General features: G+C 31.2%; 2 protein-coding genes across 4 annotated transcripts in view; one reads left to right on the top strand and one right to left on the bottom strand.

Annotated features, from left to right (window-relative positions):
- The first annotated feature begins 4 nt into the window (after positions 1 to 4).
- Positions 5 to 20,092, top strand: LOC139525380 (uncharacterized). Its single transcript, XM_071320683.1, has 11 exons — positions 5 to 125; positions 2,706 to 2,802; positions 4,133 to 4,270; positions 4,691 to 4,837; positions 5,448 to 5,551; positions 14,081 to 14,132; positions 15,087 to 15,154; positions 15,419 to 15,485; positions 16,134 to 16,246; positions 18,366 to 18,465; positions 19,453 to 20,092. The coding sequence occupies exons 2-11, from the start codon at positions 2,710 to 2,712 to the stop codon at positions 19,510 to 19,512; spliced, it is 942 nt and encodes a 313-aa protein (XP_071176784.1). The 5' UTR covers positions 5 to 125; positions 2,706 to 2,709; the 3' UTR covers positions 19,513 to 20,092.
- LOC139525377 (archaemetzincin-2-like) overlaps positions 18,599 to 24,262 on the bottom strand; it is a 19,503-nt gene continuing 13,839 nt past the window's right edge. For all 3 annotated transcript variants that reach the window (XM_071320680.1, XM_071320679.1, XM_071320678.1), the window contains exons 2-4: positions 22,122 to 22,248; positions 20,881 to 21,385; positions 18,599 to 20,401 (exon numbers count right to left, since the gene is read on the bottom strand). In XM_071320680.1, the coding sequence (XP_071176781.1) occupies positions 20,095 to 20,401; positions 20,881 to 21,385; positions 22,122 to 22,194 (885 nt within the window). In that variant the 5' untranslated portion in view covers positions 22,195 to 22,248 and the 3' untranslated portion in view covers positions 18,599 to 20,094. The remainder of the gene's footprint in view (positions 20,402 to 20,880; positions 21,386 to 22,121; positions 22,249 to 24,262) is intronic.

The following is a 24,262-nucleotide window of genomic DNA, read 5'->3' as shown; positions in this document are numbered from 1 at the left end:
AGAGCTACATATCCGGTTAAATGGGACTTCCGGTGCATCTTTAAGCTGTCTGTGTACACCAAGGGCTACAAGTTTTTAGCTGTTTAGAGAAGGCCGAACAGAATATCCAGACATCAAAGTTAAAGGTATTAAAAGAATTTAATGAGAAGAAATAAAAATCGATCTATTTAAGCGTTGTCACATAGTCATAGTCATAAAATGTCCACCTGAATATAGGAAAAGGGGGGGGGGGGGGGATTTTGGTTTGTAAACCCCCCCATTGACAGAAACAAGTGCATGTGGGTTGAGGGGAAGACACCATCACCATTGTTCTCTCTGGACGACATGATTAAATTTTATATCAAAACGATATATGTCATACATCAGAGCAACAACCTTTTAAAATAAATTTATTACTAAGAATATTATAGACCAACAAGTCTGTTACAACAAACGAGCATTCATAGTTCCAAATAGCCAGACTGAATAGTTCAAAAACTCCACATTTGTACCCGGAGGACACATTAGTGTGTGTCACTTTAACTGAGGAGTTTCAAACAGCACTACTCAGCAAGCACGATTAAATCGTGCGCACAACAGCCCATCACACAATAGCTGGAAGGAATCTGTGATGCACTTAACCATATACAGAGGTGGAAAATACAGATGCATAGTGTACAAACTAATGATAAACTGACATTACAATACAACACATGCAATAAGTTACAACCCTTCATGAACTTCTTCCTTTGTATATCTGTATTCAAAAAAGGATAATGACATTGAAACAAGAAGTTATGCATAAAACTTTTCAAGGAGTCTGGAGAAAAGTCTAAACCTTTGTAAACAGGTCAAACAAAGAATTTGTATTACTTTTGATTTGTGTTTTAAAAAAAAGTTGATCATAATCTATTAAAGTTTCAAAATATTTGCTTTCTAAACTACATGTATGCTTTCCTTTAAAAGCTCATTACTGGTGACCTTTGTTTTTGAAACACTTGACCCAAATATAAAGTTGTTGAAGACTGAAATGACTGTTTTTTTCCCCAGATTGGACTAAATAGCAATACAAATAAAGTACCGCAAGCAATACTGGTGTCATCACCTTGTTTATAATAATTATGTCCTTAGCTTCCAGTGATCGGGAAGGACGTGCGCCCTGCGCCTATAGCGCATATTGACCAGAAATGGCGCATAGAGTGACAAATGTAAGGGCCCACGTGGCGCACAATATTTTTCACATCGTTTCGAAAAGTTTAGATATCGTCAAATGGATTTCATATCGTTTTCCGTGCCGCCATGTGTGTGTTTACAACTGTATAATGTTCCTCCAATCATTGGAGCACCAATATATTTTTGGGACGTCCCGGGTGTTTTCCTATGGTAATAGAACCATGCGGTTTTAAGTCTCGGGTGTTTTTCTATGGTAATAATAGAACCATGCGGTCTAAATGATAACCCAAAAAACGTAATTAACCATCATTCATGATATAACTTTTTATAAACAACTTTAAATTTATGAAATTTGGCTATTACAGACGAGATGTAACTCTAATCTTTTAATTTAGTTTAGCTTGCTATTATTTCGATTGAAAAAAACCCAAGTCTTTTTATGAATATAGTTTTTGTCTCCATAAAAGGCGCTTAACTGTCCTTGTCATTTTTTTGGTCTTTGGCTCGTTTTGACATTTTGTAAACATGACCTCAGCAAATAATTGTTTTGTTCTAACAATAATGGTACTCTCTGCTGTTAATCTTGTCAACGTGATGAAGTAATAATAATAATACAAGAAGTGCCTGAAATGTTCTCTAATACGGAACGTCTGCAATAAGTATGGTATCGACGAAGACCCAAATTTAATGTTAAAAATAAACAACCATGAACATGAACAAGCCAAGGCAACAGTACCAGTTTAAACTTTGTAATTTACAGATTATCTTTAATATTGTCTGTTTTGGAAGAAGTTATTGTATATTCTATTTCATTGAAATTACCGAATCACAGGAACAATATCCATGATATTATTTAAAATAATCAAGGTAAGTACCAACACCTCTTTGCCAAAAAATAATGATAATTTTTATTTTTTTACAGAAGTCAATTCAAATGGCCCAACCATTTGACAACATGGCCCATTATCTTTAAAAATGGCCCATTGAATTTATTTTTGAGGGGCCCTGGGCCCATAGTGAAAAAAACCTTCCAGATCACTGAGCTTCTCATCCCAGTCAAAACAGAAAAAAAGTATTGTCCTATGCAGGATTTTTCTTTACTTTGAATGAATTTTGAATTATTTTCATTTTGTTGTTTTCAAAACAGTCGTACACCCACTTGAAGGATTTTTTGAATGTTTTTAATTGGACATGAATAAAGAGGGGTGAAAGATACCAGATGGACATTCAAAAACATGATTTAAAGGGATAAATGTAAGTGAGATAGTAACTCAAAATTAAATTAGAGTAAGCATCCTAACAATTTATTGTCTTTACCATACATACAAATTAAACCCTAAATGGATAGAAAATGGACATTTTGTTGTAAGACTTTATGTTTCAGTTAATATTATAATACTACATATATGACATAAGACTACAATACATAAGAGTCTAAAAAAAAAAAAAATTCAACAAAACTTTGGTACAGAATTATTTTATATAATTTATAAAAGGATAGGATTTACAGGCTTTATTTATAATTGAAATTATTCATGTTTTCTTTTTCACAGGAAAATGTCACCACCAGAGCCCAAAGAATTCCTACCTGGAGTACCAGATTGGAGCACAGTACATGAACCATCTGGAGATCTGTTTAAGCCTATTACAGTGAGTGTTAATGCAACTAATAATATTTTAATGATTATTGTCTTGTCACAAGTTGTGTACTATTATTTGTCTGTTTGTCTTTCTCATTTTTATCCATGGCATTGTCAGTTTATTTTCAATCTATGATTTTGAATGTCCCTCTGGTATCTTTCGCTCCTTTTCTATCTCTACCTGAATCCTGTTTATAAGATGTTTTCAAACATAAACCTAGTTTTAAAGATGGACAGCGATTAAAATTTATTCACACAATGTCATTTTCACATGAAATCAACAATGTAAGTCTTAGTTAACTTAACATATAAATTATGTGGGATATGCTCAGAATTATCCAAGATACTGGAACAACAGACATTTGTGCATGTGCTTGTTATGTTACAAATAAAGGATAAAACAGTCAGTCACTGCTAAATTGACAACAACATTTAGTGTTACTGAACACATTTGAAGTGTATAAAGTCTACAATTTAATTTCTTCTACTCTTTTGACAACCCTGCATACCATCAGTATCCATTTAAGGGGGCTCGCGGGTCTAAATCAATTTTTTTATTTAATATAGGATTTCGCTATATTTTTCTATAAAAGAACTTTATTCTATTCTTAATAGAAAAAATAAATAAAAAAATGGGGTCACCGTTCATTTACGCTCACAATCTGGCTTCGAAAGAAGCATACATTTTTGTTAATGTCCTTTTTTTCTGTTGAACTAATAGGAGAAAAAGCGGTAATATCGAAATAAAAAAAGAACTAAATTACAGAAATCGTTTAAATTTTACAATTATTTAGTTTATGTACAGCTAATTCGAAAACAACAATAAAAAATATAGGTCACCGATGAGTTAAAAAAGATATTTCAATTTAAATGCCAAAAAATGGCATTTTTGCACCAAAGGGAGATAATTTGGAGCTTTTTCAATGATATCTACAATTTAAATGTCACCTGGGACCAACACGAATTGAGTTTTTGGAATGATTTTTGTACCATATGATAAAGAAACAACTACTAAAGGTAATTAATAAAATTTGTAATGAAAAATAAATGTTAAATTTTTTTCTGAAAATTTTATATCCGCGAGCCTCCTTAAGAAATCTCTACCTTCACCAAACTTTAGAGGCATTGGTTCAGCAGTCCGCCATTTACTCTAAATGAAGTATGAGGTTTTTAGAAAGATTGAAATAAAAAAAAACTTACAAGAATAAGAATGGAAAGTTACAGAAGTTTAAAATACATATTTCTCTTTTCTTTGACTGCATACTATTTATTATATATACTAGTAATTTAATTACAAGAAAGAAAATTTTAAAACTTATGCTGACTGCTTTTTTCCCCAGGATAAAGACGATTGGAGTAAATTGATGTGGACAGAAGAACAAACTAATCAATTTTGGACAGATGGTGTAGTAACAAACATACCACTTCTATCAGAGGAACAATGCAATAGAATTATAAATGATTATAAATACTTCACAGTAAGTATGAAAGGTGTAATCAATTATTGCCTTATTTGGAGGTATTCAAGTAACAAATGAAAACATCAATGTAATTAATTACACAATCTTTTTCTGTCTAAGTAAATATGAATATTAACATAAGAAAGCAGAAATATATTTATGAATTTAAATACTCGAAACAAATAAAAACACTTTAACATATCACAAAATTTCTTGCACAGTAGATAATGTCATGAATGTAGTACCAACACATGTAGACAAAGAGAACTTGAAAGACACATTTTTAATGTTAAAAAAAACAATTTAATTTTATTAGATATTTGATTCAATATTATATGATTGAACAGGAACTTAGACTGGGTTTGTATTCATTTTATTACACAATTAAAAGATGTGTGTATATTGTAGGGTATCAGACATATCATATGTTTATTTCAGGGTGAAGTAGAGCATCCTGGAATGGATATGATGTATGAGTACCATTCTAACCAGAGTGGGGATCCTAACAATGTTCTCATACATTGTCTTGGACATTGGAGATTGACATCATTATTTCATGACTTGCCATTTCTTCCTCAAATTGTGGTGAGTGGTCATTTTTGGCAAACTCTGTTGTTATGCCAACAATATTTACTTGATTTATGCTACAGTTTTTAGCTTATAACATACAAAATTTCACCTAATCCTTAGATTTGTTTTAACTGAGCTAATTTTCCAGTCTTCTCATATAGTATATCATGTATAATTTACAAGGAAGGACAGTAATACTTGTAAATAAAAATTGAAAGAACTTAAAAGATTAAAAAAAGACAACAAAACAAACAATATTTATATATTCTAACTAAGGGCTATTCCAGAAAAAAATGTATGGGGGGGGGGGGGGGGGGGGGGGGGGTTGGAAGGCAGTTTTTGTCAGCACCTGCCACCCAGACAATTGTAATTGAGAATTATAGTGCATTATAGTGTGAAAAGTTGCTCTGATAGCCATCACCCATGTATTATATTAATAATGTGCCTTCCAACCCCCCCATACATTTTTTTCTGGAATAGCCCTAAGGGAATCTAACAAAATTTATATGGAGCTATACAGGTCATTTATAGATTTGAAATAGATTATTGGAGCAAGTAAGCAGTGTATGCAGCAAAGAGCCTTTTTTTTTTTAAATTTTTTAACATCTTATTGAACACATTTAAGGTGCCTGCGTCTCAGTTGTTAGTACCTGATAAACAAACAGCTGTGAGATTTTGGCATGATCAGTTATTTGCTAAGCCTGCTAAACATGGAGGTGTAGTTGCATGGTAACATTTTATTTGAAGTTTCCTCACCTGTTATACCTGTAGTACATGCTAGTCAGTTGTACTCTTATACCTAGTATCCTGAACGCATAATAAATACATATAGATACCATATATACCCCATTGCTTTTCCAAAGCATTTTGTGAATGTGAATGGTTCATGTTTGGAAGGGGACTAGGGAAAGTTGGTAATTTATAGTTATTGCTTACCGGTAAGCAATAACTATAAATTATCAGGTTTTCCGTAAAATTTATAACATTAAATAAGTTAAATTGTCTTATGTATCTAGTACATGTAGCACTGAATGTTAATGTAAAAGAAATTTGATAATCAACTTATTACTTATTTTGTTTTGGGTTTTTTTCATGCAGCATGGCTTAGAATAAGAGCGCAAGTTAATTATATAAATTTGAGTCTGTGCTTTGTGTGCACCTTTCAGCTCTAATTATCCTGCCCAATGCATATTTGTTTTTTGAAGGAAAATACAAATCATTGTAACTACGGAAAAAAGCTTTTTAACTTTTCTTGAGATTATGAAGCCTATATCTCTCACCATGGTACACTGAATATAAAGTGATTTTATTTTTCAGTACATGTTAAGTTTTTTGATCAGATAAGTTGCTAATTTCTATTTTAAAGTACAATCCACTCTCATATGACAATAAATCATGTCATTTTTGTTTGAAATAATTTCTTTTTTTAGAAATGTTGAGCATTAAAAAAAATTTAATAGGGATTAAATGCAAAATTTATGCAAAATAATTAAATGGCAAAATTATGCAAAATCTCAACCATTTGACTAAAATATGTTGAGAAATATTAATGATATGAAGCAATTCTTTACCCAAAGTGATATTCATAATGGGAATGCATTTTATTATCATTTTCTTACTGGTTAATACAGATAAGTGGTTTTTATACAACTGCAAAAATTAAAAAAATTTGGTCGTATATTGGTATCACGTTGGCGTCGTCGTCCGAAAACCTTTAGTGACCACAAAAGGAAGGTTGGGATTGATTTTGGGCGTTTTAGTTCAAACAGTTTAGGAATTAGGGGCCAAAAAGGGCCCAAATAAGCATAATTCTTGGTTTTTGCATAATAACTTTAGTATAAGTAAATAGAAATCAAAGAAACTTAAACACAAGGTTTATGACCACAAAAGGAAGGTTGGGATTGATTTTGGGAGTTGAGGTCTGAACAGTTTAGGAATTAGGGGCCAAAAAGGGGCCCAAGTAAGCATTATTCTTGGTTTTTGCACCATAACTTTAGTATAAGTAAATAGAAATCTATAAAATTTAAACACAAGGTTTATGACCACTAAAGGAAGGTTGGGTTGGATTTTGGGAGTTTTGGTCCCAACAGTTTAGGAATAAGGGGCCCAAAGGGTCCCTAATTGAACTTTGTTTGATTTCATCAAAAATTGAATAATTGGGGTTCTTTGATATGCCGAATCTAACTGTGTATGTAGATTCTTAATTTTTGGTCCCGTTTTCAAATTGGTCTACATTAAGGTCCAAAATTAAACTTAGTTTGATTTTAACAAAAATTGAATCCTTGGGGTTCTTTGATATGCTGAATTTAAAAATGTACTTAGATTTTTAATTATTGGCCTAGTTTTCAAGTTGGTCCAAATGGGGGTCCAAAATTAAACTTTGTTTGATTTCATCAAAAATTGAATAAATGGGTTCTTTGATATATGCCAAATCTAACTGTGTATGTAGATTCTTAATTTTTAGTCCCTTTTCAAATTGGTCTACATTAGAGTCCAAAGGGTCCAAAATTAAACTAAGTTTGATTTTAACAAAAATTGAATTCTTGGGCTTTTTTGATATGCTGAATCTAAACATGTACTTAGATTTTTGATTATGGGCCCAGTTTTCAAGTTGGTTCAAATCAGGAACCAAAATTATTATATTAAGTATTGTGCAATAGCAAGAAATTTTCAATTGCACAGTATTCAGCAATAGCAAGAAAACTTCAATTGCACAGTATTGTGTAATAGCAAGAAATTTTCAATTGCACAGTATTGCACAATAGCAAGAAATCTTCAATTGCACAGTATTGTGCAATAGCAAATATTTTCAATTGCACAGTATTGCGCAATAGCAAGAAATATCTAATTGCACAATATTGTGCAATAGCAAGAAATTTTCAATTGATTGGAGTTATCTTTCTTTGTCCAGAATAGTAGTTGAATCAACTTAAATCATTGTTTTATACAATATACAATGTATATTCACTTTTACTACCAACTGATAAATTAAAACAATCTTTACCATTCAGTGATAACAAGCACCTTTTGTTACATTTTAATATTTTATGATGTATTTAAATGAGTAGTTATTGTTGCAAACTCCATTAGAAATTTGAATTGAGATCAGTTTTGGAAAAAGGGAAAGGAGGATGTGAAAAAAAAAATGGGGGGGGGGGGGGTTAAATTTTTCTCATTTCAGACTTCATAAATAAAAAGAAAATTTCTTCAAACATTTTTTTGAAAGAATTAATATTCAACAGCATAGTGAATTGCTCAAAGGCAAAAAAAGTATTGTAAGTTCATTATACCACATTCATTCTGTGTCTGAAAGCTATACTGTGTCAACTAATTAATCACAATCCAAATTTAGAGCTGAATCCAGCTTGAATGTTGTGTCCATACTTGCCCCAACCGTTCAGGTTTCAACCTCTGCAGTCGTTTAAAGCTGCGCCCTGTGGAGCATCTGGTTTATTTTGTTGAGCCTCAACTTTTGAAGCAGAAAGCTTGACATAGGGATAGTGATCGGGGCGGCAACAGCGTCAGCTAACTTCTTAAAAGCTTTATATTTTAGCAGGTGGAAGACCTGGATGCTTATATAGATGCCTTTTGTTATGAAGTTTCCGTCAGTCATAAGTCAACTGTACATGTTCTTGATCACATTTTCATAGTTAAGTGCCTGCTTGAAAAAAAAGTTGAGATTTTTTGTAATGCTAATTTCTTTCTTTTGAATAATAGGACAGCTATATATATAATATATATTAAAAGTATATATTTAGTATGTGCATACCTTGCATGATCCTAATGTCAGTTTTTGTGGTCCATATATATGCTATTATAAGCAATGGGTCTACTGTATTTGGTTATTGAATGATTGTAAGGTCTACCTGGCAGGTGTCATCAGACCTTGACCTCGTTTCATGGTTCAGTGGTCAAAGTTTAGTTTTTGTGTATTGGGTTGTTTTCCCTGATATTATATGCAATAGGTCAACTATATTTTGTGTATAAAAATAATTAAGGAAGTACATGTCTGTCTGGCATATTTATTTTACATTGACCTCATTGCATTGGTCAGCATTGGTCAATTTTAAGTTTGCTTCTAAGATACTAGCATATATATTTAATGCAGTGGTCACGCTAGCCCAAAATGGAAGGGCGCCGCGCCCTGGGTGCCCTCAGTCGCGCCCTGGGTGCCCTCAGACGCGCCCTGGGTGCCTTCATCCGCGCCCTTCTGCCCTGACGTCTTTTTCCAAAATTATCTTGTGCCGTTTTGGTAAAATTTTGTTTCATCATTTCTGATCTCCAAGTTAATTACATATATGACACCTGTGTGATTGCCCCCAGGTTAATCATGTCATTACACTCAATTACAATGATAAAGACTTCAAAGGTGTTAATAACTAGGTAATTTAATTAGGACAATGTATCTTTTTGTCATACTTTTGATGAATGTGTCAGCGAGTGTGTTTAGCTTGGGTCGGCATTTTTCGATCTCCAAGTCACAATGGAAGAGCGTATATAAGTGAAGACTTTCATGACTTTAGAATTAAATTTTTAAAAGTCATCAAAATAAAACTATGCCTTTACAGAAATGTCTTCCATCTCAACTTGTTAGCGACAAGCACAGTTTTTAATTAACCCAAACGTGGTGGAAATTGATTTTGGAGTTACTTCCCCTGTTTTAGCTTATTACAAATTTGTGCTCTTAAAATATTATCTAGTATCAAAAAAAGGAATAAATCACCAATTGAATATATAATAACATAATAATGTTACCTTAAAGATATTAACTGTCTTTGAACATATTAAAAAATATATATTGCAATTTCTACTTGATAATTATACTTTTAGCAATCCATGTTCTAAACATTGCTAAATTAGTAATGCTCTCAGTTTCAGGTCAGACCGTGTAAGGGCTGTATAGCCAGTCAAATTCGTTAAAAACTTCCATATATTTCAAATCATATGATGCATTAAAAGCTATAATTCCTATATATAAAAAAAAACAACCCACATATTCTTTAATAATGGGTAGAGTGAAGTTAAACTGTAAAAACATAATATGTTAATGAAGATGTACTATATCATTCATAACTACACAAACAAAAAAAAAGAGATTCGTTAACTCGTGATACACACAGAAACGTAGACAAAAAAATGAGCAGTGCCTTTTCTTATCATAAAAAGTGCCCCGCCCTCCACTGGCACCCTGCCCCTTTTGATTTCTAGCTAGAGCACTGTAATGCATAGATTTATTGTAAGGTGTACATGTCTAACTCTTTCTTTTGTGTTTCATCTTACCTTGACCTCATTTTCATGGAACACTGGTCAATGTTTAGTTTTCTTGGTTAAGTCTGTTTCTTAGAAACTATGAGCAAAAGGTCAACTATATTTGATGTTTTGGATGATTGTACAAATATTTTTTGTTTGGTTTATCTGACCTTGACCTCATTTTCTTGGATCATGTTAAGTTTATGTGATACTTGATTTAAAGCTTTATATTTAAGTCTGCATTAAAAATCAGGTGTATCACTTTTGTTTTTGGAAAATTAGAACTTGTTCTAAATCTTTACTTAGGCACCGACCTCCCTAACAACATGACAGGTTAGCTACTGTTACCAAATGTATTCACACTGAAATATAGTTCCCTATGGTTCTGATTTATGTGCACATAATACACATATAAACTGAAAAAGACGGTATATTATTGGAGCAGTTCATTTAAGAATGTAATGTCATTAAGGTGTGTTGATGTGCAGGCTTTTTAAAAAACATTTTGATTAGGTAACTGGGTATTGATTCAACTAGTATGATTGACAACTGTCATTATCACTAAACAAATAAGAGACAAGGTGGACCTTTAATTACAATGCCCCACCTCCTAAACTGCCAATCAAATTGACCATATTACCTATCAACCTCAGTCTCACATAATTATACAGACCACTCAATATAATTCTTAATACACAAGTATTTGACCTCATAATTGAATACAAAAATGTGTATATTAGATGTTTGATATTAATAAGGATGATAGATTTATTTATTGCCAATTAAGTGATTCTGTAAATTATATCTGAAAGATGAATGATTAATGGATTAACAAGATCTTAAAAAAATGAAATATATATAAATATGAATAAATAAAAGGTATTCAAGTAAGGCCTATAATTTACTTGATAAATTTCCAATAATCATCTGTAATTAATCAGCAATTAAATTAGTACACTTTTTTTGATCAGGAATTGGCTTGAAACAGTTTAAAAATTTTAAAACTTTTAATTATAACAAACCATTGTTTATTAGTTTATTTCCCATCAATTATTATGTCTATTTTAGTCATTTGAGTTTTTATTAGAAGTGAATATATATTTTTGCAATCAAGAAAGAATCCACATTTCAATAAGATAAGTTTATTATTGGTTTACGTTGAAAAAGTACATTTTCAATGCCCTGTGTTGAAAAATACTTTAAAAATTGATCAAAAGGCACTCTAAAACTTTTAATCTTTAAAGGGGCACTAGCTGTCAAATTCATTGTAATCGATTTGACTCAAATTCTCATATTTGGTTTATAACAATGTAAAACATTTATCCAAACTATCAAAAGTCTAAAATAAACAGTTTACAGAGCATGGGGTAGATAATATAAAGGTTCGTTTCGTGTGTATTTTAGTCCAGACGCCATCTAATTAACTATCGATTTGATCTCAGATGACCATATAAGCAATGTAAACAAAAATAAAGATACAAATAGATTAAACCAACACGTGCAATTGCATTTTTATAGGTCTGTTTGATTTTATTTTATAGATTAAAAATAGATGTTTCTCATTGTTTTTAACCATATAAGAATGATTTTATATGCATCGAATTAGTAATCAAATGATTTACCGTAGTTTCACTTTCATTGTTGACATTCTTTTTCTTTGAATAACCAGTACACGTACAATGCATGCGTTGTCAATCTCTAGCTAGGGGTTAACTTGAAGTTCACATGAATACCGGTTAGAATGATGATGACGGTTTCACTTGCAAGTGAATCAGTCAAAAATTATGTTTAATCGCTTATTTCAACAAAATTAAAGGAAATTGATTGCTAAAAGCAAATTATTATTTCATTATTCCAATTTGATTAATGATTGATCTAAAAAAAAATCATACTTTATTATTTTATATATATCGTAGCTAGTGCCCCTTTAATGCCATATAACCTCTGTTTCAACTTACAAAATGCCCCAAAACAACATTTTTCAAGTTTTTTTGTTGACACTTTTAAAGTTTTAAGCTGTTGGTCCAGATTTAAGTCTTGCAAGGATAGTTGGTAACATTTACTAGAAGAATTTTTGCATTTTTTTAATTTTTTGAAACATGTTCAGAACCGGCAACATAATTTCGATAAGATATAAACTGCAGTTTAAATAAAATTGTGCAAATTAAGAGACCCATATTATTTAATTTGAGCTCATTTTATCCTCATACTGGAAAAGCAAGTTTCCTTCTAAAGACCTGCTGTAAATGCAATTTTCAGCAATAGTGCTTTATAAATGTTCATTTTCCCCACCATACCTTAATATGAAATAATTCAAACTACTCTTCTAATCTTTCCATGAGTGATTTCCATCACTTTGATTAATTTTTGAAAGGGTTTTCCATGTTGTAAAGTGGTCATGTTTTCCATCAGAATACCTTAAATTTACTGCAAGTTTTAGTTTATATACTAATTGCAAGAGAATTGTTTGACATAAAAGGGGTACTACAAGATGTATTATATATTAAGGGCAAGTGCATCTTTGGTAGATAAATTTAAGTAGAATATCCATATCATATGTAATATGGACAAAATAAGATAATTCCTAAAAGTTAAAAGTTTAAAAAAATGATTTATCTATCTTTAATTTAGATTCTTTTTGCAAGGTACACAAAAGAATACATTATTTACATGAAAAAATAAGATTTTAAATGTATTTGTACTGTTTGCAAAAACAGTACTTAGTTATACATGATTATGATAATGAACCCATCTTTAAACTCTTTGATAAATGATTATGAGAATGAACCCATCTTTAAATTCCTTGATTTCTATATTAGGTAGATTATATTACTTGTTATCAAACCAAATAGGATTAAATGACTGATTCATATTGCATGATATAAAATTAACATGACAATTATAATGTTATGTAACTATGTTTTGAGAATGGTTATTATGAAATTGGTTTATATTTGAACATTTGTTTGGGTTTGAATTATATGAAAATGGAAATATAATAACGTTTGAATATTCTTTTCACTTTCATCGTCTTTATTTGTTTGGTTTTAGAAACATGCAGCATAACATGTAATTATCATATGTCAGCAAAGTTTGGTTATATACTGGTCAGATTTTTATTTGACATCAATCAATACTTGGGCCAAAAGATATTAATGTGTTTCCTTCAGCTTCCCTTTATTTACCTGCCTATCCTAGCACATTATTTCTATGGAGTTTTAGGTTATCACCTAGTCTAAGACATTCCCCCCCGAGACTGAAAATGTTTTCATGTCCAGCCACTTAGTGGTCAGGGCCATATATTTTTACCTTGTCTGTCATTCTGTCATCCCCTCAATGAACAGTTCTACATACGGTATTTTGTTTCTAAATGCCAACACATATTGAGCTGATTCTTAGTATGTGAGTATGCTATGATGAGTTTCAGATCAACTTTACATTTGGTTCAAACCTAATGAACAATTTTATCCCCAACAGATTTTCTCTAAATGTTTTTTTATTTCAGAGATTATATATGATTATATGAACCAAAAACTGCATTTTACCCTATGTACTATTTTTAGCCATGTTGGCCATCTTGGTTCATGGGCGGGGTCATTGGACACATTTTTAAAACTAGATACCCCGGTAAAATTTGTTAACTAGGATGGTTTCATTATTTTCCTTTCTAACAATCTTATTAAATATTACATAATAGAATATGAAGAAAGTCTATTGGAAATGTGTTAATATCCTCCTGAAACAGCTTAGCCAATTGGAACACAAATTGGCATGGAGATACTATGTTTGTAATGACATAAATGATAAATTGTTGTAAAAGCCAGACAGTAGTCGTAAGAATAGTCTTTGATCAGGTATTGACTGAATTTGAAACATTATAGAATGGAGATACAAAATTTGAAAAAAGGAAACTTTAGATAATTTTAAGCATATTATTCATTTAATTTCAAGCTCTATTAGTTACTCTCAAGAATGTGCAACACTAATGTGGACTATATTTTATTTTAGGCACCAAGACTATTCTTACTGGATCAGAACAAGACCCATGATGCACCTTACTGTATGTAGATTCCTTAAAGTAGTCCTTCATAAACAGATAAAACATTTTTTTTTTTATTTGTGCCTATATTTAAGTTGCTGGAGCCATATAATTTTCACTTTTTGTCTGCCTGTCATTCTGTCTGAAACATTATTAATGTATTACTGTCTTCGTATTAGAATTTTTTATTTGTTAATGTGCCTTGCATTAAAAAGTGCAATGGACCTACCTCACTTGGTCAATTTTATAAGAGTTTGGATTAAAGAATGTATTTATGCAATGAAAAACCTTTTGTGGCTGGCTTGATAGTTGTAAATTTCCGATACTTGTCTTTCCTTTCGAGAAAAACTTCAAGCACAATCAGTGTTCTCCCCAGATATTTCATTTAGTATCCTGGTAAACAGGAGAAATTGAAATACCATCTTAATTCTAAAAATTATAGCATCACATCCATAACATAATCTATATTAAGAAAACCACTTCAGATCTAGGATCACTTTTAAGATTATAGCATAACATTACCAGGATGCCACAATATTCTAAGCATCCTTTCCATGAACATTTCAAGAAATTTATTAAGGAAATATGTATTTCCATAATGAAATCACAAAACAATGTGTAAATGTATAATAACCATACTTGTCAAAAAAATGACATGAATTGTGCACGTTGCAGGATTATAAGTCCTAAAATCATCAAGGATATTTAAAATTGAAGTTATCTCCCTTTGTGCATAGATGTAGTTGAATAAAAACAGAAAGGATAGCTAGAATTCATATGTATTGCCTACTGCAAAATAAGTACAATCTATTCCCTTCAGAGCTCTCATTTTTTTTTTTTACTTTAAAACATTATTTAAGATAGAATTTGTTGCATCTGCAATGTGTTAATTTTTTGTAATGTTCTTTTTCAAAGAAAAATTGAAATGAACTGTATTTTAAAGATCTATATAGTATGAAATGGTGTTTTTTGTAGGTACATGTTGCCCTTGATGATCAGTCAGAAGAAAATGGAGGAATTTATTATATACCTAAATCTCATACGTAAGTTTACAAATATGGTTGCTTTATGTTTATTTTTTGTTGCCTTAAGTTTTGATTTTAAGCATTTTTAGAGAAGAATACCTAATAAACATGATAAAAAGATATAAAAATTTCAACAACATTCGGTGTCTTAAAGGAGATTCTCATTCACAATTATAGCTGAAAACTGAAAAGGGGATTGCGATATAATTGTCATTCAATATACATTGATACAAATTCAAGATATAAAAAAATTATTTTGTTTTTTCCATATTTGTTGCTTAGGTGGACAAGAGATGGAGAACCACTGCCAGTATTAGATTTTAATTTTAAAGATATGGAATCTATAAAGGTAACATAATATTTGAGCTATGAATGATGGAGGTAAAAGAACTTTGTATAACCAACCGCAAAAGGAAAAAAAATGAGTTTTTTTTATATATTTTTTAATCTTCAAACGAAAATAATAGACTCCTAAACATGTGAATGTACATGAAAATTGCTGGACAACTGCACTTAAGTTTTGGTCCAAACCATAACCACTATATTCTACATAAGAAAATGTCTGTATAAAGCAGGAATATGACAGTTGTTATCCATTAGTTCGATGTGTTTGAGCTTATGATATTGCCATTTGATTATGGACTTTTTGCCTTGAATTTTTCTTGTAGTTTAGGATTTTTGTTAATTTACTTTCTACATCATTCGAAGAACTCTAGAATAGACCAGAGACATTGAAACATTGTACTAATATGCAAGAAATTATGACCTTAGCCTACTTACAATTGAACAAGAGACGCCAAACAAAATTTAGAAAACTACCACTGCAAAAGTTCATTCATCAAAAGCAAAGCTTGATTCCATAACAGGAACATTATTGCACATTTATGCTCAGTGAAGAACAACTTTTCAACAAATAACTCTAAAAAAGTTCATAGTACCAATTTTTTTTGTGAAATAATAATTTACAGTAAATGAAGCAACAGTCTTTTTATTACAGACCATCTTAACAGAAGAAGAATTGAGCCAGTTCAAACCAGTATGTGCCAGACTAAAGAAAGGAGAAGCTAGTTTCCATCACCCTTTAACTGTTCATGGATCCTATTCAAACAGGTCTTTATTATAATTTCTTGGCAGCCTGTCAAAATTTTAGTATTGCATGCTTAAAAGTAATAAAGTAGTAGTACCACTAAGCTTGTGAAGTTGATGAAAGGTTATAATGAAGCCCTGCCTAATTTACATATCTTATATATATAGATTCTTAATGTTCTGAACTTTCTGTCTGGCATGTGTTGATGTATTATTACATTCCAGTGGTCAGTAATAGAGTTTTGTTATAGGTCTGTTTCTCAAATACTATTAACAAAAGGTGGTTTGAATAAGACTCTGCATGGTTCATTGCTTAATGTTAAGTTTTTTAGTTAAGTTTCATTTCTATGATGAGAAAAATTAACATACCAAAGTAACAGGTCCATTTCTATCTGTTACATGCGACCGTGACCTCATTTTCATGGATCATTAATAACATTAAGTTTATTTATAAAATTCAAAATAGTTAAAACAAGAGGGGTGAAAGATACCAGAGGGACATTCAAACACATGTATCAAAAATAAACTGCCATGGCTGAAAAAGATAAAAAAGACAAACAGACAAACAATAGTACACAAAACAAAACATAGAAAAATAAAGACTAAGCAACATGAACCCCACCAAAAACTGGGGGTGATCTCAGGTGCTCTGGAATGTTAAGCAGATACTACTCCACATGTGATTTCCGTCGTGTTGCTTATGTTATTACAAACCCTGTAATAAGTCTAATTAGAAGGTAACACTAGTGAAAAGAGAACTGGATTGCAGTTATGACATAAGGCCAGACTTTTTATTTTATCTGTTTAACGAGAAAATTTGTAAAAAATTAGGGTCGAGGGGGCGAAATAAAAAAAAAATAAAAGTGCAAAATTGGTCCAGTCAACACTAAAAATAGAAATAAACCATTATAAGTGACTTTTTTTTTTTTTTTTTTATTTTTTTTTTTTTATTTATCAAAATACAAGAACAATGAAATGAGAACAGACCAGTATATTAACCCAGAGAAATATAAATACATATAGTTTATATATGTCTCTGGTTAACCCTTCTATTAATATAAACATAAAAACTATGTTTTGATTCTGTATTTCCACTAATATAGATCCATGGCACCACTCAAATATATCAACCTCGCTACATATATACTATATATGTATATACCAGTCACCCAGACAGGAACCTCTTAGTGTATGCAGAGACATATATATACACATGTGTATATATGTCTCTGGTGTATTATAGTCCCAGAGTTAAGCAACTTTAACCTATAAATTGAAACAATGCTTATACATGGAAATATATATATTAATCAAGAAGATCTAAACAAAAGTATGTTAATGCGTGTGGAATGCGTAATTTTCCCTTTTGGGATCAATTTTTGTCTGTCAGCAGTGCCATTCATGCGTCTGTAGTCATTATCGCAAGAATCCGGACTTCGGTCATAGCAGGTCCGTTTCCGATGAAATCCCGATTCCGATCCGTAGTTCTACAAATTTAAATGTCGGACGAAGAAAAATTTACAAAAATAAACGATGTTTGATACGCTATTTGGAAAGGAATATGACGTTTCCAATGCAATACATGGATGTCAAGTTTACTTTAGGCTAATTTCATTAAGTTCTGATGAAGTAATAACTGATTTTGCCGAAAGTTAGAATGATTTGTCAGATGTACGCTCTCGTGTAACAAGTATGAAAAGCATGCCACCAGCTTAAAAATCTTTTAGAAGAAAATATATCGTTTATGCCTTCAATTTCTTTACTTTTAAATGAAAATTGCTGTTTCATTGACTTGGTAAAAATTAAATATTACCGATAACAAAATTGACTGAAAGCGAGTATCGTGAACAACACATTTTTTTTTTCTGAGGATTTCGTAACAGTCGGCGGGAAAAATAATAATAAAAGTAAGAAGCACTACTTTTATTTTTATTCTAAAATCGGGAAAGGTGGAGTCGGCGGATCTCGTTAAACAGATGATAAAAAAAGTCTGGCCTAAGGAACATATCCGCTATAATCTGTGAATCAGATATTCCATAACAGTCAATCAACTCGTGATGGCATCTATAAAATTTGCGAAAGGAATGATTTCAAAAATAAAAATAAAAATAAAAGCATTTATTTTAAATACTTTTCTCTGTAGGAGTGACCGACCTCGTAGATCAGCTGTACTGAATTACTTTGGTGATGGGGTATATTCAGATTCAAATGAGGAACTTCTAAAAGGCAGTATAGTACCTAAGGTGTGATATATTGGGCTGTTGATGTATGATATATTTTTAATGATATTGGTTAGTCCAGAAATAATTTAATGGAAAAAGGTTAAATAGTAAAACAAGAAGAAAGTTTTGTAAATTGATAAATATTTAACAAACAAACAAATCAATAATTTATTTGACAATTGCAGCACCAAAAATGAGCATAACAATTACAGTCAAAATTTTCAGACATAATATGAAAATAAAAAAAGATTCAAAAAAGCATAAAGTAGACTAACTTTTAATAATGAAAATATATACATGACCCATTGCTTGTTACTCTAGACTCTTTACTGGACAGATATTTTTATTTATTTGGCTGTATTTATTATCATTAGAGTATCAGAACAATATTATTAGAGAAGATGTGTTGTACACACTTATGTAGCTATCAGATTAAAAATATTTATGTTGAAAATACTCATCAAAATTGACAGTTAGTTTTCTAATTTTCTCATTTTTGAATTGTTTTATATTAATTATGTCAAGGCCTTATATAACTCGCTATTTGGTATGGGTTTTGCTCATTGTTGAAGGATGCAGGATGACACATAGTTCTACATCTGTTGGTCTCTAGTCGAAAGTTGTGTTATTTGTAATCATACCACATCTAGTAATTTTTGTACTCTTTTGTAATTTTTATGCCCCATTTATGGGCATCATGTTTTCTGGTCTGTGCGTCTGTCCTTCTGTTCGTTCGTTTGTCCCGTTTTAGGTTAAAGTTTTGGTAAAAGTTTTTGGTCGAGGTAGTTTTTGATGAAGTTGAAGTCCGATCAACTTGAAACTTAGTAAACATGTTCCCTATGATAAGATCTTTTTAATTTTAATACCAAATTAGAGATTTTATCCCATTTTCACGGTCCACTGAACATAGAAAATGATAATGCGGATGGGGCATCTGTGTACTTGGGACACATTCTTGTTTTATCTACTTTACTTATGCATTAAAAGTTTTTGTTTGTTTTGTTTCAGGGACAGAAAATGGAAGGACAATTTTTTCCTGTAGTGTTTGATCCAGCATGGATGAAGTGAACGAAAAATGAATAAAAAACATGTATGTGATTAATTGAATTGGATGTTTGTTAAAATAAAGTGATTAAATCAGTAATAATTGAATAAAAGATTTAAATATGAATTATCAGAATATTCCCTCAAATATTTAAATGCTGTAAATTTAAAGAATTTTAATGTCCCTGACTCAATGTGGAATAATTATGGTTTGGTAATTTAGCCTAACCTTGGGTTTATAGAGAGCATATAAAAACTAAATATTTAACACTAACAGAGTTTAAATTTACACTTGAAAATGTGGGACTTGGGCATGATGTTTCATGAGGGGGTAGGTGGTGTCAACAATGTACAAGTTTGAGAAAAGTTTTACAAATTATGTATGCATTTGTATAAGCATTGGCACATTTCATTTCCAAACAGATTATTTTGCCCCTCCCTCATTCATACTTAATGGACTATAAATGATTTGCATAGTTATCATGTTGAAATATTGCCATTTTAATTTCATCATTTGTGTTATATACTGTCAAAATTGCAGAAAGTGAGACATATCTCTGTGTCAACAGTTTATGATTCAAATAAATTATTTTGAAACCAGTAATATTATTCTTTTTCCCATGTTTCTAATCTAGTCTGTAACCAATGAGCTTCACTTGTCATGTCATGTGACAAACAAAATGGCACCATCTGTTTATATCTTTCTTCAATATTAAATTTGCATGCAAACTGGAGTTTTCTAAGACAAACTGGACAAAGGAATAATGGATGTCTATCAGCTTCCTCCAAACTATTTGATCCATTCATCAAACACTCGTAGAATACACAATGTCTTAATCCAAACATGTGACCAATCTCATGGCACATTGTTTTACAGATTCTTTTGATTATCAAAGATTTACCATCTTCTTCACTGAAAATAAATTAAACAGCCTACATTATTGTTATATTATAGGTTATCAACATTATGCAATGCAAGTTAAATGACATATTATATACAATGGTTCTTACAAGTTTTGATGGGAGAAAGGGAGGGGGCACTTCCTTAATATAAGGTAAAACCTGCTGCTGGAATAGGTCACATTTTCTAAATGAAAATATGTGAATAGGTGGGGAAAACTATCAGAAATGTTTAATACGGTCAATAAAGTTCCAATTATTTGTATATGAGAAGCCCTATCATTTTTCACAGCAGAATGTCTCGCCGAAAGTTAAATGCAGAATCTTAGCCTTATATATTCCACTTTTCAAACACACCACATGAAATATATGAAAAGATATACATTTTTTAAAAGATCTAAATTATATGAAAAGGGTGGGGTAACAGAACCCCAGCGACACCCTCTATCAATAAGTATTAAAGTGACAAACACTTGGCATGATATATATTACCTTTCTTTTTCATAAACTGATGTCTTAGTCTTTCCAAAATTACCCAGATAACGAGCTATTGAACACACACCACATTTTCCTGATAAAACTGCATGTCCAAAAAGATTTGATGATGTTTCATGATATAAATCACACATTGTAATTCCTATTGCACAGAATGCATCACTAGGTACCAATGGGTTCATTACATCCACAATATTATGTGCATCAGCCTGATACACTTCATCTATCCTATTGGTAACCTCAGCACTTAAATTCTTTCTTTTCATAGTCTTTACCGGGAGTTGAAAGAAGATTTCTGCAAATGTTTTTATACAGCCTAGAATTTCCTTAGGCACATGTTCTTCAGCAAAGGATATGGGGAAAATATATATTGTTCTAAATCTTCCAAAGGGCATTGCAATACCACACTGCAGATACTGTATAAAGGATTGACTTGGTTCTTTGTTCTTTGCCAACCAATCATCTTTTCTGCCTTTTTTCTTTTTTTCAAACCATGTAGAATCTGTAAGATATAAATTGCATACTTAAAATGAGTAAAAGATAATTCTATCACTGTATTAGTTATTTTGGTTTAACCCTTTCCTCCATAATGACGCCTTTTGACGCCACCCCCTTTACTCCATAATGATGCCTTTTGACGCCTGTGTAGTACCTCAGTTGAAATGCTTACTACAAAATGTCTGCATCAGACTTTAAAAAAATTGTATCCAATATGAAAAGAATATTCATGAGAATTATCTGACTTGAATTTCATTGATGAAATATTGGTTTTAACAATGCATTAACACTTTAAAACTAATGATTTTTTTTAACTGAAAAAAATCCTATGCGAATCAAGTATGTTAAAAAAATATCCATGGAGGAAAGGGTTAAGGAGTAGTGCATTGTTTGAAACTTTTGTTCATGCTTGTAAATTTATTGACAAATTTGCTGCATACAAAAGGCTTTTTATTAGTCAACTTCTTGGGGAAGGATCAAACCTCAAAAATTAAAGCTAACAAAGAATAAAGACTTAAACACTGAAAGAGCTATATGACCAAGGGCTTGAAAATATCAAAATCTGTCTGAAGTAGACTTTTCCTTAATAAATTTATCAATGGGATATATATACTCTGATATTCAAGTTACAAACTGGTATGAACATGTATAACCGTACAGATTAAGGCAACCTTTTTCATGTATCTTGTATTATACAATCTGTTATTTTTGGTTTCGGTTCAAAGAAATAAGCAACTTACATGGAATGAAAAATTTAACAAAATCCAATGGTAAGTCTGCTCCTCTCTTTGGGTACTTTTCTCTGTATTTCATCACATACACTATATCTTTGTATTTCAGACCATACTCTTCATGCGTAGAAGAACCCTAAAAAGTTCAAGCCTTGATTATACTTCTGAATGCATTGTTACTTGGTATGCACTTTCTTTTTTTTCAACAACATTTTGGTCTTTGTATAACTATGCTTATCATGGTACTATCAGGCAAAATAGATCTCATCTGGTGAGGTATGAGATGGTATCTATTTCTTACTCAAGTGTACTAAATTGTCAATGCTTTTTGTTTACAGTGTCTTAATTTCACTATGATATGTAAATCCACACAATGAATGCAAAAATCATCTTATTTTAGTTATGACTAGGTAAGCTGTATATGTTGTACACAAACATGAGCTTTACAGGAACATTCAACATTCTCAAGATTCTAGCATGATTTTGTAGTTTTCAATCTCATAAATTGTTTTACTGTAGTTGATTACAATTTCTCATGTAATTGTTGTGTAATGTGTAATTGAGATGTTTTTTCAGTAACATTAAGTATACGTCAATAAGATGTGTAATTTAATATAATTACATTTTAATAATTTCATTAGAAAATAAATAATGTCTGAAAAAAAATCCATAGAGATATTTTAATCAATATTAGTACAGACTGATTTTTCCTAATTGTAAAAAACTATGAAAATAGTATTATTTATATGAATATGGCAATATCTGAATTCTTGAAAGTAATGTAAATATGATTTATTTCTGATATAAAGCTGTTAACTTAAACAATGGACACATTATTGTCAATTTTATATTAATTTCTCCCTGGACCTTTTTATTCTACGTCGTTTCATTCTGTTTAATCTGTTTCTTGAAAGGAATACTTTATAATTATTATAACCCCACTCTAGGAATGACAGTAGATTGCGATCACATTGTAAGTCCGTTCGTTTATTAAGTATTAAACTACAAAACAGAGACTTCATATTCAGTCAGAATAAAGACGACGATAAGATGGAATGAGCTCCAATAGTTTACATATTATTTATGATAGTCATCTATCGTTCTTTCTGATGTCATTCACCAGGCATGGTACCACAATTAATGGATTGTTGAAAAAATTGAACTCGGATGTCTAATAGGTCTGTTGATATTTTCTTCAATGCACGTGGAAAGTGGGACAATCCCTTGTTTGTCTGCTTTCTGCTATATTGAGCTATATTGGTGCATTTCAAAATGGTTTCGTATCTTGTCTGGTATCTCCTATCAGGTTGTGAACATAGTTGTTATGAGCTGATGTGACCTCTTTCTTCATGGTATTCCAGATTCTTTTGCCTTTAGCCATGAAGTCCTCGTTTTCTTGTAACTGTTCTTCAGTTTTATTAGTAGTTGTTTAATGCTGATGATAACCCAGAGTAATACTTGCTTTCCTCCAGCTGTTTAAGTTAGTATATTGCACTTGATTGATTAAAAAAAGTTTGTTTTTTTATAATACCCAACTGAGACGAATAGTTTCGGGTTCTAATTGTCCTCCACTGAACGATTGTTTCAGTGGCCATAATCTTGTTGTAATGTTCCTTTAAGAACTAGAAAAAGCACTTTAAAACAACTTTTTTCTAAACTGTATCGTGGTCGCTGAAAATATTTGGTAGGTGTAGTTTGATCAATTGATCTCTTTTCGAGAACGCAATATCCTTCATCATTAATTATTTCAGTCAAAAATACCTCCTTAGTTTAAAGATCAGTCTGTACCAGTAATTTCTTATACCTATACCAAACCATTTACATCTAAAATTTTCAATTACAACACTAAACATCCTGATTGCCCCTGTGCTAATTTCCAATTCACATATAATCCGACTGGCCACATTATTACAGGATACCTCATCATTGTCAATAACACTTCACTGCGAAATTCGTTATCCAAAGGTCCAAAACTTCGTGAGCCTAAATCCATCAATTGGAAATACATCTTCAAAATACTGATGGATTCAGTGGAGGATTATGCCAGGCAACGGGCTAAACGCGAGAAAGAAGACATATATACTCTTCCCGAATGGATTAAGGCTGTGAGGTCGTTGATACAAATCCGAATTAAGAAACTAAATGATGAA

The sequence above is a fragment of the Mytilus edulis genome, chromosome 5 (assembly GCF_963676685.1).
Source record: "Mytilus edulis chromosome 5, xbMytEdul2.2, whole genome shotgun sequence".
In the NCBI taxonomy this organism is placed as follows: domain Eukaryota; kingdom Metazoa; phylum Mollusca; class Bivalvia; order Mytilida; family Mytilidae; genus Mytilus; species Mytilus edulis.
The sequence above is the reverse complement of the archived record's forward strand: the minus strand, read 5'-3'. Positions and strand labels throughout refer to the sequence as shown.